The 18,769-nt window shown below is 41.4% G+C and overlaps 1 protein-coding gene across 2 annotated transcripts; it reads left to right on the top strand.

Moving 5' to 3' along the window:
- Positions 1-3,999: 3,999 nt before the first annotated feature.
- ESD (esterase D) lies at positions 4,000-17,524 on the top strand. Of its 2 annotated transcripts, none has more exons than XM_055802887.1 (9): positions 4,000-4,152; positions 5,383-5,458; positions 6,415-6,503; positions 8,267-8,365; positions 11,127-11,251; positions 12,224-12,343; positions 14,017-14,115; positions 16,031-16,198; positions 17,299-17,524. In XM_055802887.1, exons 2-9 carry the CDS (start codon positions 5,391-5,393, stop codon positions 17,377-17,379), a joined length of 849 nt encoding a protein of 282 aa, XP_055658862.1. In that variant the 5' UTR covers positions 4,000-4,152; positions 5,383-5,390; the 3' UTR covers positions 17,380-17,524. The 2 variants fall into 2 exon arrangements, with proteins under 2 accessions (XP_055658862.1, XP_005240310.1); XM_005240253.4 differs by lacking the exon at positions 4,000-4,152 and adding an exon at positions 4,539-4,560.
- The last annotated feature ends 1,245 nt before the right edge of the window (positions 17,525-18,769 follow it).

Below are 18,769 nucleotides of genomic sequence, written 5' to 3'. Positions count from 1 at the left end.
ATATGTACAGTCAATTCACTATAAAAAAGCAAGACTGCTTAATTTTTAATTGTAAAGCATTAAGAGGAAAATACTTTCTGTCAGAATTATCAGACACATATACCTTACTGAATTTAGTATCAGTTGTAAATTATTATTTTGCATTTTTCTGAAATGATAAGGAATTATTACTAATATTTCTTACTCACATGACTAATAAAGAAGCCTGCTTGTTCTCTTCTCTAGAAATGTTTTCAGTGCTTTGACTGCTCCAGGGACAAATTATTTTTTCAAAAAACACAAACTTTTTCTAATTTCTTATCATAAATGGCTTATTTCTGCAGCTGTGAATCTTCTGTGTATATATTTCCAGCAGTTTCTCTACATGCCCAACCTCACAGCAGCTCAGAGCTGCTGAAGCCATTCCAGATCACCAGTACAGTGCTGCAGAAACACCAATACAAGATATGGCCAAATTAAAGAGATGCCAAGGGAGCTATACTGATAATCAGAATGATGGAAGACAACTGCTGATCTCGAAATCATCTCTGGCCACAGAAGAGATTTTGTAATTTGACCAAAGACAAATTCACCAAGCTGCTGAGGGAAACTTCTCCACTTGCTCATTCGTTTAATCAAGTTAGGGTCTTATTACAGACAGGATATTTTTCCCTATAGAATTAGAAAACTTGTAAAGAACACAAAAAGAGGAGGCAGCTAGCAGCAACACCACTGTAACTTGCATTACAGTGCAAGCAAGACCAAAGAACAACACTGTTTCCCAAAAAGACCTATGGACTCAAATGACACGCTAAGTCTCTAAGGAAATAATGAAAGCCAGAAATGGAACAAAGAAGGAAAAAACCCAATGTAGGCAAATAAAATAAGTGAAAGTGTGTGGTCTTTAGCCTCTGCCATGGGTTTTGTTGGCTAAGAAGCGCCTTGGGCAAGTTGCAGAAATGTAAAGAAATGCCTTGAAGGGACAGCAGTTGCACCCTGTCAGGACATGACAAGTTGCACCCAGGTGAAATCTTGACAGTATAGAAGGAAAGAAAAGAAAATACATTTTGGAAGGTCTAACTTCCATCTAAGACAAAAAGTAAGATAAATTGATGTAGTGAAGAAGGGGAAATAGAAAAATAAATCAATAACAATGAAGTGTCAAAAAAATCTCCCTCTCCCTGTGTAAAGTTTCTCCCTTGAAAAGCTAAAGACTTGAAGCAGATTGTGTCAATACAGCCAGCATGAAATATACTGAGGGATAATACTGTTACCATGTTTCTTGGAAATGACCAATAAGATGGTGTGAGACAGTTTAAGATGATTTAGACAAATATGACTTTAGAATCATAAATGACTAAATTATGAACACTGGGAAAGTTCTTTACAGAAAAGAACAACATACAAATAATCTCCCAGCAAAGTAGCCAGTGAAGTGTGAATTCAGTGCTCTGAATAATCAAAGGGAAGACAAGATCACGTACACAAAGTTGAGAAAAAATGACTGCAAAGCACTAGCAGGAGGTGGAATCCACAGCTATCAGGCAGATACCATCCTTAATTCTGACTACTGCAACAAAAACATTGGAAAAGTGTGTACCCAGATGCATGGCTGAGGGACGGACTGTACTTACTGAAAATAAAATAGGAAAGGAAGAATTTGGTACTATAAGCTTAAGACATGCAGGTTGTTTGCCTACAATGTGGAAGCTTCTTGCTGATTTATGGCAAATGCATTTGAGTGGGTTGAAACTAATGGAGTGTTTCCTCAGGCACAGAAAGGATGGTGAAAATGTGGTGAAAAGGCAAAACCCCTTCTGATAGAATACAAATCCATTCTTACAGATGCCAAAAGAAATGCTAGGCAGGTGATGTGAAATTGTATCTCACCGCTGGATTAGATCAGCAGTAAAATGGTTGTTAAGTATTGTCTGTGTAGGGGGAACATACAGAAAGTATATTGGAGAAGTATGTGTTGATAAAATAATAAGTAAGGCAAGAATACATAAGCCAAGAGATTTTTCAAAGTGACTGCCTGTCATTCTTGTCTTTTAATATCCTTGTTTCTACAGGTTGCCCTGCTACACCATATAAGAAGAAGCCATTAGAAGAAGGACAGGAAGCCCATTTCACACCTGTTTTTTTATAGATAATCTGAAATGATATGCAGAATGAAACCAAAATGAATTCACTGGTGACTGGTGCAGACACTCTCAAAGAACGGATACAGAAATGGCATTACAGTTCAACAAACATGTATAACCAAAGATACTAGAAAGATCTATATACCACAGCACAGTAAAGACTGCACCAGCTTGACTCCCTCTACCTTACACTGTCCTCAACAGTATCCTGGTGTGTTCTTCACACATTATTACACAGAACACATACTCAGCTTTGTGCCATGAAAACCGCTCTCTGGAGGGCTGTGGCACAGCTCTCACATTATTTACCTATGCATTTACTTCAGTTGAAAAAACATAAAAAATAATGCTTTTATCTTGACGTCATGGAGACGTGGGGGGAGGCTAGTAAACTCATCAGCAGGCTGCCAGTTGGATCTTTCTGAATATGTCACTCTGAAATGGGAGCAATTTGGACAGAGATTATCTAAGGGACTCGGACAGGAGGACCGGGAACACATTAAAATCTTGTCACCATCAGTGCTGAAGTAAGCAGGTTTTATACTGACAAGACAGAAACAGCTAAAAACAATTACAGGTACCATCGAAAATGAGATGTGATGTGTGTAATGATAGCTGACTATATACAAGAGAAAACAGACTAACTAAAGTTTAGAACAAATAACAAACTAATTAGGCAATATCTTGCTAGTGAGAGCTAGACATTAAGAGAGCTACAAAACGCACACAGAGAGAGAAGGAAGGAATAACTTGAAAAGTGTTTTGAGAAATACTAGTGAAGAAACATTTAAATTTGATTAATGGCAAATTAAACTTGGCTTGCAAAAGAAAAACTGAGAAGAAAGTTTAAACAGCTTATAGGCTGAGCATTCGTACCAGCTACATCCAAGTACAGAAAAAGGACAGGAAAGCTGCTCTGGAAGACAGGATGGCTGGCCCAGGTCCAGGGTCCAGCAGCCACAGTCCAAACGGATCTGCTGGGGAAGAGTAGAAAGTAAGTGGGCCAAAGTTGTCAGTACTGCGCCTTGCTAGAATTAGGGATTAAATATAGAAATGAATTATTGCCACATTGGCAAAGTAACAGATCATCAGACTGCAGAATGTTACGGGCAAAAATAGTTACCGCTAATGCCATATGTGGCATGAGAATAGAAAGAGGGAGAGAGCTTTGCTGAGGACACTTTTTGAGCCACCGATGGGCATGTTTACGGAAAAAAAAAAAAAAAAAAAGGAGAAAAAAAAAGACCCCTTAACAACAGAAAGTGTGAAGAATTTGGGCTGTGAACAAGACAACAGCACTGCCAAGCATCTTCTTTCCTTTGTGGTCTCGCAAGTGAGGTGTCATGACAAAAACTACCTGAACTAGAATTTGTTGTTATTATAAAATCAGGACCTTGTCAGGTGGCAGCTGCCATGAAGCATGCTGAAACACCGAGGAGAAGTAAAAGATGTGAAATGCAATGCTGTGGCGGCCCAAGTTCAGGCCACTTCACTGACTTTTTTCCCCCCATGAGGTCTTGGTGGTGGAGGGAAAACAACGCTAACAGAAACCCTAGCTGCTTCGAGTAGCACACTGTTATCAGATTGTCTGGATTAACTTTATATTTATTCATTTCACAGTTTAAGATTTTCTTCTTTCCAGCTGGGCAGCTGACCACCGCAGCACCGGGCCGGGAAGGTGCCAAGGCCGCAGGCAGCCACCGCCCTCTGGCCCTGGGAGAAGAGCTGGAGAAGCGCCTGCGGAGGAGGAGGACGTAACAGGAGGAGGAGGAGGAGGAGGTAGAGGAGAGCTGCGGCCGCGGCCTCCGCAGACGCGAAACCCCCCAGCCCTCCCCGGGGGAAGCGCACCAAAACCCGGCGCAGCCCGCGGCCCCTCCGGCACCATGGCGCGCTGGCAGCGGCCGCCTCAGGACCCCGCCGTTGCCGGGGGCGGGCCGGGGCTGCGGGCGGGCCGCAGGGAGGCCGCACCCCCGCGGGGGCCGCCCTCTCGCCCGCGCCGTCCGCCGCTCGGCCCCGCCGCGCCGCCGGGGTAAGGGAGCAGGACAGGGGGGCGCTGAGCCGGCGGCGGCAGCGCGGGGCGGGGGGCGCGGCGGGCCGCCCTCGGGCCGGGGCCTCTCTGCGGCGGGAGCGGGCCGGCGGCGGCTGCAGGCCCGTGCGGGCCCGCGGGCACAGTCAGCCGGCGGCCGGGGGGAAAATGGAGGTGCGGGAGAGCGCTTGGGTGCAGCGGGCAGGGCTGGCGGTGTGGAAACCGAAACGGGCCTCCAGGGCCGGGGCCCTGCGTGCAGCCCCCGCGGCCCTGGGCTTGATGCTGCCGCGGGGACGGGTGTAACGCGCCGCTGAGCTCCAGCCCCACGCGGGTGGTAGAAGGCAACGAACAGGCCCAGAGGGCTGGCCCTCATGGGTGGCTTGGCCCGCCATGCACCGTAGGAGCGCACAGGTAGGAGGGAGGGAAGGTTTTCCTTCAGACATTTGTTACCTGGTCTGGTGTTACCTCAGGATTTTCTTGTGTGGCTGCCCTTCAGACTTCCCGCTCTTTGAGCAGCCTAGTTGGCTTTACCTGCTGTCTCTGCAGACTGACGGTGTCGCCATTTGTCTCAACCTTGCCAAACTTCCTTAGAGTGTGCTACTGGCTGTTTTAAAACTCCTGACTCTTTCTTTGCTTGTATTTTTCATACTGTTTCCCATGGAAATAAGACACCTGCTTCTCTGTGAGGCCTGTGTTTCTGCCACCCCCCAGACTTGAGAACAAGGTAGTTAATTTCCATCAACGGTTTGTACAGCCCTCGGTGTTGTGGTAATTAGTGGCTGGATACTGGCACATGAGAGGTGAGGCATGTTTATATCCTGCACGGTCAACGTGGAGGTAGCAGCCAGGCCACTCATCACAGGCAGCTCCAGGCTAATCGCAGCACATGAGATTTCTTGTCTGGTAGCAGCATTGGTAGATGGAAGAGCGAGCTAGGGTTACTGCAGAGGTAGAGGTGATTGGAGACATGGATCTGTAGGAAAGCAGGAATGCTTTGTTGGTTCTGCTTGCAAGAGTTCAATTCTCCCCCCCCCCCCCCAAGTTTCTGTGGGGAAATAGATAGTTAATGAAAGATCAGAAAGTGTTTGCAGGAGATTCTTTCTTCTGAAAAAATGTCATTAAACAAAGATGCTTCAAGTTGTATTCAGCTTCTCAGTTCTCATAACTCAGTATAAGTCCAGGAATGTTTTATTTTATTTTGAGATTTAACTTGCTTTGGTTTTTTTTTTTCAGTTAAAGCCATGGCACTGAAACAGGTTTCCAGCAACAAATGCTTTGAGGGTTTCCAGAAGGTGTTTGAACATGACAGGTAAACGCTATAAAAGCAACCTAGATGTTTAGCATGGGGCAGGTGAATCCATCTATCGTTGTCAGTGTTCTCAGTCTGCAGGAAAACAGTGAGTTCTCGCTGATGTCCCTGTTTCAGTAAGGAATGCCATCTGCTGCTGCTTTGGCTGTATTCTTGTATTTCAGTGTTAATGTTTAACATGTCTAGTATACTTAGTGCTGCAGATCTGAGGTGGGAAGCCAGTGTTTTTATCTTCGAAAATGAAGCTCCCTTATTTTTTAGGTTGTCCTGTTTGCAGCACAGAGAACCACCATGTGTACAAAGTTCAGTTCTCTCTTCCAGATACTTTGCTGCTATGCACTCTTAAAATAAATGCTGTGAGCAGACAGATGCAGTAGGTAGTCTTCTTTGATGAAGGTGAACAGAAAAAAAATCAGGGTTTTTTTCCATTTCTGAGACAAAGAAAAAAATCATTAGGTATGCTTACTTAAGATTTTATTGACAATTTTAGGTTTTAATATTAATTGGGCAATTGGTTAGTCTGTAGACTTAGCGTCTTGAAAACCTCTGTTGCTGGAGCATGCTGTACAGTGTATGTTCTGCAAGTCATGTGGATGTGTTCTTCAGTAAAAATTACTTTCCAATTTAATAGGCAAAGCTCGAGTTAAATATTGCTGGGGTTCAAAATTCAGTTTTTCAAACTGTTCCCAGTTAGCAGCACTGCAAGAGTGTGCCTTATTTGTAAGTCTCTGTTTTAAGAATATTCAGAAAAAGATAGGAAGGTTAGCTGTTGTCAATTCAAGAGGCTAAGGCTGAGGTTTAAAATTGCTTTTCCCTTTATTTAGTTTAGTATTTATAATTCACTGGCCAAACCTCTCTCTTTGAACAAAATGCATTGATTCAACTTTCTTTTTTTAATGTTAGTGACATTGTTAATTAAGTAGTGGTGATTAACAAGGAGTATTTTATTAATACAGTGCAGAGCTAAAATGCAAAATGAAATTTGGAATCTACTTGCCTCCAAAAGCAGAAACTGGAAAGTGTCCTGTACTGTATTGGCTCTCGGGTAAGTAACATGAATTTTAGTAACTGAAAAAAGATAATCTTAAGTATGGTTAAGCTACTGCACTACAATTACTGAAAACCTGATGTAGGGGTACTACAGTGGCAACTTTTGCATTCTACAAAAGATCATCTTCTAGAACATGCATTTACTTTGAGTGTATTGTGATAAAGTTGGATGCAGTGGGCCTCAGGGGGTAGCCTTCTAAAATGCTCAGTGTTCAAAATGTTCTACCTTTTTGTTCTAAATTGTACATACTTTTTGTTCCAAAACATTTAAATATAAAGGTTCTTTTGAAAGGCCTTCCCATTGGGACATCTCCTGCTTTCCTTTGTCTGTGACAGACTACTTCAGCTAACAGGATAGGGGGGAAAATCTAGCCCATGAGAGCAAATTTGTCCTCTGAACTCTACCTTATTGTGAGTGCTATTTTGCAGCGAGCAACTGGTGAACTTGGAAAGGGAGGTGCTATTAGCTGCCTTGGTGCTAGCACATCTAGAGTGAGGTAACCTTGTGGGATCAGAAGGGGCCAGGGGCTGAAGAGGGTTGTGTGGCAGGAGTGAAATTGTCCCACCTGCAGCATTGTTTCTTCATCTCTCCAGCTCCTGTGGTGTCCTATCCAGCTGCTGTCTTGCTGGATGTAAGGCAAGCTGGGGTGAGACTGTGTAGAGAAACGTGCTCCCAGTTATCCTTTGTTCCTCTGTCCTGTTCCTGTTATCTCCCAGAGAGCTGGGTCTTGCACCAAAAGTGCATAAGTAATGTTAAGGCATTGCTTGCAAAATGGTCAGATTTATGTTGGTGATGGCTGCAGGATTAATTAATTTTTTCCTCTCTCTGTTATTCAAAATTAAAAGGAGGAGCTCTGTCCTGTAATTCTAGGAGTTGCTTTATTGAGACTTTTGTGTAGGTGGTTGGAGATTTGACAGGTAGTGGGGAGACTATATTCCTTGTATGTATTCATTTCACAAAAACAGCTAGTAGGTCTGATTTGTAGAATGACAGTGGACTGGGTAAAAATGTTTATCCTTGAACCTGGAAGCATTAAAATTGTCTGAGGAGCTCTGAGACATGTAGCACATTATTTTTTTTAATCTAAACCATGCTATCTTGGCTAGTTTATCAGTCAAATTAGGTTATTTGCAACTTCTCCTCGGAGAAAACTAGAATCATTAACCGCTTTCAAATAGCACAGTGAAAAAAATTTAAGTATTGGTGTGCAGTATTATTTATTTGTAATTGGACTTCAGTTGGGCCTGCTGCGGTACAAAAGACACAGATTACTGTGGATTTTGGAGCCAGAGTGCTTATAGGTCTCTATCCTGTCTAAAAGATGTAGGATTTGTCAGATGACATGTACCATTCTGCAATGCAAGCAGGTGAAATGGCGGTAGAGAGAAAAAATATAGTTGCAGAGTTAGATGTCAGTGGTTAACAAGAAGTTAACCTTAGCAACAGTGTCTGTAGTCAATGGATTTAAATACACAGTTCTTGAGGAAGCTGTGTGCCACATGAGTGGGTGCTCAAGCAGCTAGAGAGTACCCATTAACCTCTTTTTGATCAAATGTTAGTGTGACTAGGCGTGAAGGTGCAACTGTGTCTGTGTCTGTAGATTGTTAAGTACTTATTGTTGAACTTAGTGAAAAGACTTTCCCATATTTATGGCGATAGGAATCCCTCTTGTTTTTCAAAACTTTTTCTGTCAAAAAGTGTTTTGAAACTGGTGTCCTGTGAGCAATGTGTAACCAATGATATTTTTATTTTTCTAGGGTTAACTTGCACAGAACAGAATTTTATAACGAAAGCTGGTTTTCATCAGGCTGCAGCTGAACATGGCCTTATTGTAGTCGCGCCAGACACAAGCCCACGTAAGTTTTAACAAGAGACATGGTAACAGTCCTTAAGCTGAAGTACACTCTGTCTTTAAAGTGCTGCAGTGTGCTACAAAGTGTGTTGCCCAGTTGAGTTAGAATATGGCCTCATCTCTATATCTTGCATGGTATGGCAGAGTATATTGTCCATATTCTTAATAACATGGTAGTGAAGGTTTGGCATTCGAAATTCTTTTATTGGCATGGCACTGAAACTAGATCAAAGGGGCCATTAAGTTCAGCATGAACAAGGAGAGGGAAGAAAAGGAACACAAGAGGCATGTGTTATCCAAGACACTTGCCTGCACTGTGTGGCTTGCTGAGACTTTAAAAAATCTGCAGAATTGTGTTGTCACACAAAGATGTAATGTTTACTCTTTATTCTGTCTACTAAAAAACAACTAAATACATATCTGCAGAGGATTTCAATACTTTGAAAAGCAAACCAGAAATCCTTGCCACCTGCAGCTGCAATAGTGTACCAACGAATGGCTGTTTAAAATGGTGTGCTATTGTTTGTATAAGGCTGAGCTTATTCGTGGTATGGGAACCTGAAAATGGTGGTCCTGCAGTTATTGGAAATAGAGTCTTTTGGGGGATTTAGTGTATTATGTTTAGAATTTGCTGGATTCTGCTAGTCTCGTGAGTGCTGTATGTTTACGAAGATGGCAGACTTTCAATACTTCCCAAGTTTTAGTGGGTCAGATCTGAACACAGGTAATATGGGAATGAAATGATGTTCTTTCCAGAAAGTGTTTTTCACGCCTAGGTTTTGAAGTTGCATCAGGTCAAGGAACAGAAATGCATGTTTCTAATGACGAGGGACAGAAGAGCAAAACTTGCGTATTAATGAACTTCACACTTCATTGTTACTATTTGCTGCAGACTAGAGATGGGCAACTAGCCTTTGCATTATTCTCATTGGGTAATTGTATGGGGACTTGTTCTTAGTTTTATGTGTAAGTTGTCTTTATCAATGTGGAACTGCATTTGCATAGTTCATTGCTTTGTCCCTTTTATTTTAAAACCTTCTTTGCAGCTTTTTTCTTGCCTTTTAGTCTAATAACTGATCAGGATTGCTCTGCCATTTAAATGAATTTCAATATGTGTTTCATATTATACTCTTAGGTTTTGACTCTGAGACTGCAAATGTACTTAAATCTCTTTGGACTGGTCTGGAGAAACAAGTCAAGAGCAGTTCAAATGTAATCACAAATTAAGAGATCTGAGCGTATGTAGTGAAAACCCTTGTGCTTTTTAATTGTGTAGTTATGACTATGTGAGAATCACTGTCTAGGAGCCAGGAGATGTATCTGGATGGGGAAAAAAGACTGCATGAAAATATGAAATACCTGTCATTACAGACCCTCTGTCAGGCCGTGTTAGACTTTACTTTTCCTTCTTCTTAGCAGTTTGCTTTTCCAGACAGGTGTGCTGAGCAGTATTTTGCAGGCTCCTTTCCAAATTTCTTTTTTCAAGGCTTCCCTTAAGTTTCTTTTAGGAGAATCATTGTTGCCTTCATTGCCTGGCAGGACTTGCTGAGTTTTTGTCTATCTCTGAAGGTCTGAAGATGGACTTTTTAGATCTTAACATCTTGTGTAAGCACTCCCGGTCCCTGTGACTGCTGGACTGTTAAGTCACAAAATCACTCAGCATTGAAGGGCATGTCACTGGAGCTAACTAAACTTTGATCCTTGTAAAAATCTGATTTCACACTGCGACAGGGTGGCAGGTATCTGCACAAATTGTCAGGAAAATTGTCAAATTACACAGGGGTTTGCAGTGTAATCTGACAGTGGTGAAAGCCCATATAATTTTGGATTGCAGAAACTAGGAACATTTTGGAGAAAGGGAGGCCGTTACTTCCTGTGACATGTACCTTGAAATATTCCGTTCTGTTCTGCAAACGAGGCTAGTAAATCACAGGCTAATCAAAGGGAGAGTGGGAGAGGACTGGATGGGATGTATTAACTTTGAAGGAGACATCTGCAAATTTAATTTGAAAGTGTAGCTGTGGAAAAGAGGATACAACCCTGCAGTTATTCATTACTTAAGTTCTACGGGAAGCTGAACTGAATGAAGAGCAGTGAAATGAATTACAGAAAAGGTAGAGTTATATACTTAAAAAATGATAGGAATGGTAAGTGTCACTGTGCTGTGGAATCTTAAAAAGGGAGGTGTAGCAGACATTTGAAACACATAAACTGGTCTGGACACACTGTTCGGTGATACATCTCCTTCTGGGAGAAAGAAAATTTTCTACGGTTCTGTTCTCACATAGTTTCTTGTACTTGGTAGGATGAGGTCTAATAACTGAAATAAGCTGATAGCGCTGATTAACAAGTGCTAGCTTCTGAGGAAGTCCCTGGGTAAATTGGAGGAAGCCTTACAGTATTAGTTTAGGAGAGATCTGTGTCTTATATTTATTTATGAAGGGATACTGAAACAAGTTCAAAGTTGGATACATCTGTAGGGAATACGTCAGTGCCATTTTGAAAGCGTTGTTGAAAACACTGTGTTGTGAAAACACTGTGTTGATGAATGAAAATCTGAATTGTCTTATACTTGGAGGGGTGGAGATACACTGAGTGAGCAGCTTGTGTCCCAACTGTCTGACTTTTATTCTATTTATCTATCTAAATATTCCATATTTATATATTCTATATAAAAAATAAATATTATTATTTATGTTCAGCTCTCCAATGCTGAACAATCAGTAAAGGAAAGACAGTAACTACAGAAAGAATTTTTATGGTAGGTGGCTGCAATATTGAAGGAGAAGATGAAAGCTGGGATTTTGGCACCGGTGCTGGTTTTTATGTGGATGCTACTGAAGATCCTTGGAAAACAAACTATAGGATGTATTCCTACATAAAGGATGAGGTAACTTTGCTGCTGGGTTGTCCTAGTGTTTGGGGGTAAGATAAAGAAGGGATGCAGTTCAGTTATGCTCTTTGTTCCCAACACCAAAGCTTGCTTAAGGTGATCTTGACAGCTTATGGATGGCTTGTCATTTTCTTGCTTTCCTCTTTTATAAAAAGAATTTAGCATTTCTTTTTTTAATCCTTGATCATTTCAGTGATTGGATTTATCCAGCTGTTAGGCCTTTCCTCGCCAACAGATGCTGTAGTACTGAGGATGGAGGGAACCGCAGCACAGAGATGGTAATACCTGGCAGGGCTTGAGCAGGAACTCCTTGAGTCATCTTTCCTGCCAGAGGTGCTGCAGGGTTGGCCAGCACTTTTAGTCTTGATTTGTTAGTTGTGCAAACTCTGCTCTTGTCGAATCTCTGCTCTGCTGCTAGTTGCTTTGCTCATTTAGACTGTTTTCACTATCTGTCTTGGGAGGGTGGGGTGATGGTTTTGTAGTTTGGGGTTTTTTTTTTTTCTTTAACTGGGTGTAAAAGGAGATCCTTGAGATATATATTAGAAAGGTGTCTGGCTTACTCTGCATATGGTGTGTGTGGTCTGGATTAAAACTAAAGTTGATGGGAATATGGGGAGCAAATAATGTCCCAGGAGCAGTGCATCATTACGGTCACTTAGAGCAGCACATACATATTTATGTATCTATTAAAATAAGACTATGTTTATTAGGAAGTTCCCACATCTTGTATGATAGATTTCTGTAGAGATACTTTGTGTTACCTGTCAGATGAATTGTTTCCTTTTGATTTTACAGTCACGTTCAAATTGCTTTCAGGCCATGATCACAAATGTCAGGCTAGAACCAACGCTGTGTCTTTGGTTTCAGTGGGTTCCTGGCATTAAAACATGTTAGTTGTGTGCTTTTTTTTTTCCTAAATACACTCAGGTTACTTTAACGTTTTTATTAACACAGTTAACTTCTTTACAGCTGCCTAAGCTAATAAATGCCAATTTTCCAACTGACCCTGAACGGATGTCTATATTTGGGCATTCCATGGGAGGTCATGGAGCTCTTATTCTTGCTCTGAAGAATCCTGGAAAGTACAAGGTAAAATATCGTACAGCTTATATGAGATATACTAAGGTTTATACAGATTTCTATAGAAGTGAAGAGAGAAAACATCATACCAAGTTCTGTTGTATCATTAAATGTATAAGTGGTTTTAGTTTAGCAGTTCATTGATAGCTAGTATTAGAATATGGAAAATTGCCAGAAACACCCCTCTGCAATGTATTTGAAATTTTAAAAAAATCTGCAAATTTTAAAAGTTAAGGAAAGTTCACTTTATTTTGGATGACGCTACAGCTCTTCCAAACCAACTCTTATATTTAAATGTGAACAGGCTCCTTCTAGCTCTGGAGTTAATTCATGCTGCCAATATTGTCTAGAAATCTGGTTGTGCAATTTGCAGTATCTTTTCAAATCTTGTCTTGTTCATTTTAGAGCTTTTATTACTAGCAAACCTTTCACCACTATTATATGTGTGTTTGCTTAGAATTACAAGGTCTATTAAATCCAACTGATAGCAAGTGTAACTGTAAGCACCTGAACTGCACACAAATTAGTATCTGGAGAACATTCCGCCCCATTTTTTTCTGCCTCTGAGACTGGCATGTTAGCTTTCCTAACGATGGATTTTTAGAGTAATCAAGTTATCTGAAGTTGTGCTCATTTCTGTTTTACTTGAACCTAAATCAAACATTCTGGAAGTGATTTGCTTTTTCTTTATACTCATGAGGGTCAAGATAAATGTTGTTCTCTTTGGAGACATGCTTATGTAAAATGCGTTTCTGAGGGAGAATCAGGCATTGGCATCTGTGAGGTGAGGGGCTCTGCCCGTGTGGTCAGCCCTTTGATGGGCTGTCCTGGCCCTGCACTTTGGTCAGCTGCTGCAAAAATGGAACTGCATTTTTGAAGGTAGCTTAACATTTGCTCAGTGTCATTAGCTTGGCATAATAAGAGAGCTGAATGTAAGATAAAGGTTTATTTTTATCTCTCCTTTTATCTTTTGGAGGCAGTAGTTCAAATTCCATTTTCACTGTTGGCACTAACAGTTAATTGTATTATCTAAAAGAATTAAACATCACATTGAAAATACCAAACCTCAGAACTGGCAGTGGCTCAGATGGTTTGTTGCTATTTCTTGCAAGGCCTAAGAGTGGAAATATTGATGTCCCAGGGCCAAATTCCATGTATAATAGGGCTTGGACTTCAGACACCAGTACCTGGAGTTGTGATCTGAAATGTGCTTTTCTTGACCCCAGATCCTGGAGCTGTCTAGATTCATGAGACACTGTTGCATGCTTAGACTGGCTGAGCAGCCCCATGCCTCAGGCTTTTGTTGTGCTCTGCCAAAATCCAGTTGGAGGTGAAATGGTCCTGCACTCTGACTGTGCTGACTCAACAGTAGACTTGAGATCTTTCTCTGCTGCTTCAGGGAATTCAAGCCAATATCTCCCATCAAGGAAAGGAATGAGGCACGTAGCCCTGCCTTTTGTAGCTTGGCTGATGTGCCAAAAAGAAAGCAAAATTGTGGGGCTAGAAAGAGCAAGTAAGAAGGAAGTAGGATAATGGTTAGGGCACCTAGCTCGCAGGGTTGAGGAGTCCTGGATTCTGGCAGTAACTTCAGAACAATTGTTAAAAAGGGGTTTTGTTTGCTTGTTAGTTAGCCAAAATCACTTTTCTTAATTCATACTTTTTTGTGCTTTCTTTCCGAACAGTCTGTATCAGCATTTGCTCCTATCTGCAACCCAATTCAGTGTCAGTGGGGGAAGAAAGCCCTTGGTGGTTATCTGGGATCAGATGTAAGCAAATGGGAGGTATGTGTTGCATCCACAGTCCTTTTATAACACATGAATGAGTGATCTGTATATATATCACAGCAGGGGTCTGGAACAAAACCCTGGGGTGCCCCTGAGCTGGTACTGCTGTTTTACTACACCCCTAAGCACAGCTAAACATTGTATGTTTCTGGTGGGTATGACTTTCTGGTGCCTGATGGTGCTTATAACAAGTGTAAATGAGATAGAAGGCTGTCATCAAACAGACTAAATTCCTCCCTGTTTTATGAAGTTCTCAAAGTGCGGGCTAAGAAGAATTATGAACAATCTGAGACTTTATGTAACACAGAGAGCAGTGAGCAGTTTAAATGTTGAGTTAGGCTATGGCCTGTTGCTCAAAAATTCAGATCTCAATATACAAAACAACTGTGTTTTGTAGTAGCCTGAAAAAACAGAGTGCTACAAACTGTTCAGAGACTGGTGAGTCTCATGGCATCTGCAGGGGCAGCCTGCTGGAGGCAGCTAGAAGAGGAACCCATTGGATACTTGGAAATTGGTATCCTGTAGAACAGGATTAAACCAGATAAAGTTAGATTTTTAGCTCCAAGGCCCTAAATCTGAACTAGTAAGGAGTTGTATATGAATGGCTAAGATACAAAAATGCTTCTGTACGTGTTGCTGCATTATTTGGGCAGCCCTTCGGTATTTTTATCTCGGCATAAACATTGCACTGTCTAAAATTAAGTTAGAAGGGATCATCATGACCAGGTACTCTGATTTTTTTTGTAAATAAACACAAGCTGCAGTTAAATCACTTGTAAATTGGATTAAAGTATCTCTTGGGAAGACATCCAGGTCTGATTAAAACATTACAGGAATGGAGAGCGCTAGCTGCTTTCAGAGCTGTTCATAAGGTAGTTTGTATATTTAGAAATCATCAGTTAAACTTGCATGCACTTAAGATAATTATTTGGGGAAAAAAATAAAATTTTTTCTGGCCGGTAACTTGCTTTGAAGCTCTTCTGCAAACCCAATCTAGTAGATCAACAGCAAGCGTCAGGATCTTGGATCTGCCATTGGCACAGACATACAACCTCTGATCCCTGTTTCTGCTTATAATTGCCATGTAAATATGTGCAAGGATCACTTCATACCATGGCCGCAGTGCCTGGCTGAGTCCAAGCTCCTGTTTCCATTGCAGTGTTGTTTCTGGGTCTGGTGGCATCCTGGAAGCATGGCTCTGATGCCTTGGTGTAAAACTTCGCATTTTGCTGTCTTCCTCACTGCCTTAAACACTTCTCTGTCTTTTTAAAGGAATTTGGTCTTTTTTTGTTGGGTTTTTTTTGGTTTGTTTTTTTTTGTTTGTTTGTTTTTTGTTGAGCATGTACCAAACACAGAACCCTACAGGAAACGTTCCCCATTCACAGTTACATTTTGATACATATATGTTAATAGTCCTTAATTTATGCGCTGTGTGCCTTGTTTCTCAGTCATACAAAGTTTTCTTGGTCAAGTTATCATGGTAACCTTCAGGTTGAATGCCTTCCATGAGCATAGTTGTGTTACAAAGGTGTGTTGACCTTTAGCTGCCGAAATAGTTACATCAGGATACCAGGCTGTTTTGGCAGGATCTAGTTTCTGTACAAGCTTGTGAATCGGTACTAGATTATATTGCTGTTCTTCGATTCTGTATGAATGTAGCCCTGGGCTGGATGTTCCTTTTTGGTCAAACTACCAACTTGTTAACTGCTTAGATCATGCTATGTGACCCTTTTAAAACCTGGGTATTTTCAGTTGTCTGGCATTTCCCCAGTTTTTTGCTCTTCCAAAGTGTAATTTGGTGTCCAGATCACTGTCACCAGTACTCTATACGTGCCGTTCTTTTCTTGCAGTCGTCAAATTTAACCCAGTCTAACATACATAACTGAACGTTGTTTCTCTGTTACTTCTGCAGGCATATGATGCTACACAACTTGTGAAGTCCTGTCCAGATTCTCACCTGGACATCTTGATTGATCAAGGCAAAGATGACCAGTTCCTATCAGCGGGCCAATTATTGCCTGATAACTTCATTGCTGCCTGCACAGAGCGGAAAATCCCGGTGGTTTTTAGACTGCAGCAGGCAAGTTGCTTCCACAGTCCTCTATTACCACGTTGTTGCTTTCTGATTTATGGTTCTATGTGGGAGGTAGTGAAGAGAGTGTCTCTTAATGGGGCATATATTAATTACCTGTGAGTCTGTCCCTGGCCAAGTGAGGAAGAGGGTGAGAAGTGATATTTTCCTTAATACCACCCATCAAGGAGTGCAATATCCGTCAGATTCAGCTGCATTTCACCACTGGGTGGGGTCCTGATTTTAATTTCAACAAGCTGATCCATTGATGGTAACTCAAGTTGCTGGTAGTTGGCTGAAGAAGCTGCATTAGTGATTTTTAACAGGTATCACAGTCACTGTACAAGCAAAGTGCCAGATGTACTTTTGCTGGATTCCTTATCTGTACTGTGGGTATTGTGTGTTTAGCATAAAACTTTGTGATTTAGCTTGCCTGTGTTTGTGTAAATCAGGAAAGATAGGGAACTGCTTGCAATCTTAGATTCCTTTAAAGACCCTGGTGAAGGATTGCTCTTTCCTGTAGTGCAGTGGTCCAGCACAGCGCTGTCCTGAGAGCATCAGGTTCTTTGTAAGCAACTGGCAGCTTCAGGCCAGACTCAGGGAGCGGCCCAGCTGTGGGGAATGAGGAATTGCCCTCTCTGACTTATCATGAGCCCTCACCAAAACATACGGTTAGTGCTGAAAAAGTGGAGTAGTTCAGAGGTTTAAATGTCATTTTAGCATCATGCTGGAGCAGTAATTCAGACCTGGACTGTGTTCTCCTTATACCTCCTGTGTGTTTTACCAGTAGGACAATGCCAGTGAGGGGAACTGCTCTCTCAAATTGCATCTTGCTCTGCTACTGATGCTTGCTATGACCCATCTCTAACCTAAATGCCCAGATTAGGGCAGGTTAAGGTACTTCCTGTTTGTTCAGGTTCCTAGTGTTCATATGTACTTAACCTGTTATTTAGGTATCCTTTACAGTTTTTATATATAATACAGGTATTTTTGATTTCTTGAAACAGATCAAACAGGAAGAGTTGTCAGTTTTCCTAGAAGAGAGCTTAGCACAGATGCTTTACCATGAACTACGTGTATTTGCTAACTTCTTTATTGTTCTTTTCTAGGGTTATGATCACAGCTATTTTTTCATTGCTACGTTTATTAATGACCACATCAAACACCATGCAAAATACCTCAATGCTTGAACCATTTGGATGTGAGCATCGCCTGTCCAATATGAATCAAGGGGTAGAGGTGAACTAAACAAAAATCATTTGCTGAAGTAGTTTCTGTAAAATGGAGCTTTTCTGATTGTACTGCTAAGAAAAATAAAAGTCCCACTTAATTTGATGTGTGTGCTTTAGAGTAAGTATTTTGAATGTTTTTGCATGCTTCAAAAACTCAACACCACGAAGGTGCATGCTGAATTCTAGGTCAAAATGAGAATTAGCAGATGAGTCAGTTTCAGATTATGAATGTGGATACATACTTGGGACCTCAAAATAGTTTCTAGTGCAACTACGCAGAGACTGAATAACAACAGTGTGCCTCTTCAGCTAATTAAATACCAGGGTTCACTTCATCACTTAATGCTGAAGGAAGTCGTTAGTGGCACAACCAATCAAGCTACTTAATTAATCTGAAGTGGTTGGTGTATTTTTTCTTTGGCCTGTCTAAATACATTCTAAATACATTCCAAGAACAAAGTCTGGTGGAGAATAGAGACAGAAGCTTGCTATGCAGAGTGGTTTACTGTCCTATGCGTTATTAACATCAAACAAATAATCTGAAGAGTATTTCATGGATAATACTTAAAGAAAAGACATCTTAAAATACATGTGGGGGAAGCAGTCTGTAGTAGAGGAGACTCCACTTTTTTTCTCCACTTGCCTTTGATGTTGCTGAGTGTGAAAGGCTTATGCTATGTTTCTGGGTTTCTTCAGCTTAACAGGACTGAGAGGAAACTGATAAATAGATCTGAAAAAAGCAATTCCTATCTATAGAGGGTCTGATATCTCATTGCTGAAAATGAATGTGCTTATTTTACAAAATATGGCAGAATTTAGGAGTGACAGTTGCAGATCTAAAGCAGTTCCCGGGGTATAATGCTGCCAGCTACCTTCTATAGGGCAAGAGGCAAGAACACAGATTCTTCAGCGAGCTGTTTATCTTGCCTTACGTAACTTCAAGCAATCACCTGTAAACTCTGCTTTCCCGTGGTTCAGCTGAACCTGCATTGTTGCTCAAACCTTAACTCACTCTTGCCGGAGGAAATCCTAGGGTAGATGTGGGGTTTGCTTTTGTAAGCAATGCTGAATGTTTCTCTGGCCCCTGCTAGACTCTAGGTTGCAGGGAGGCTGATGCAGGGAGCTTACTCTGTTGCTGGTGACAGGCTTAAATTATGTATTGACTTCTACCAACCTTGCATCTACCTATTTCTGAAGTAAGCTTAGAATTCTGCCTGGGAAGATACAACTGTGCGCATCCCAAGAGTTTTCTGAAGTGCTGATTGCAATTTTTCCACACTGTGTGGATTTACAACAGATACTAACTCCCCCTTTCTTACAAAGCAAGGCACTAACAAAAGTCGTAAGC

This window comes from Falco peregrinus, chromosome 4, assembly GCF_023634155.1.
Source record: "Falco peregrinus isolate bFalPer1 chromosome 4, bFalPer1.pri, whole genome shotgun sequence".
Taxonomy (NCBI): domain Eukaryota; kingdom Metazoa; phylum Chordata; class Aves; order Falconiformes; family Falconidae; genus Falco; species Falco peregrinus.
The sequence above is the reverse complement of the archived record's forward strand: the minus strand, read 5'-3'. Positions and strand labels throughout refer to the sequence as shown.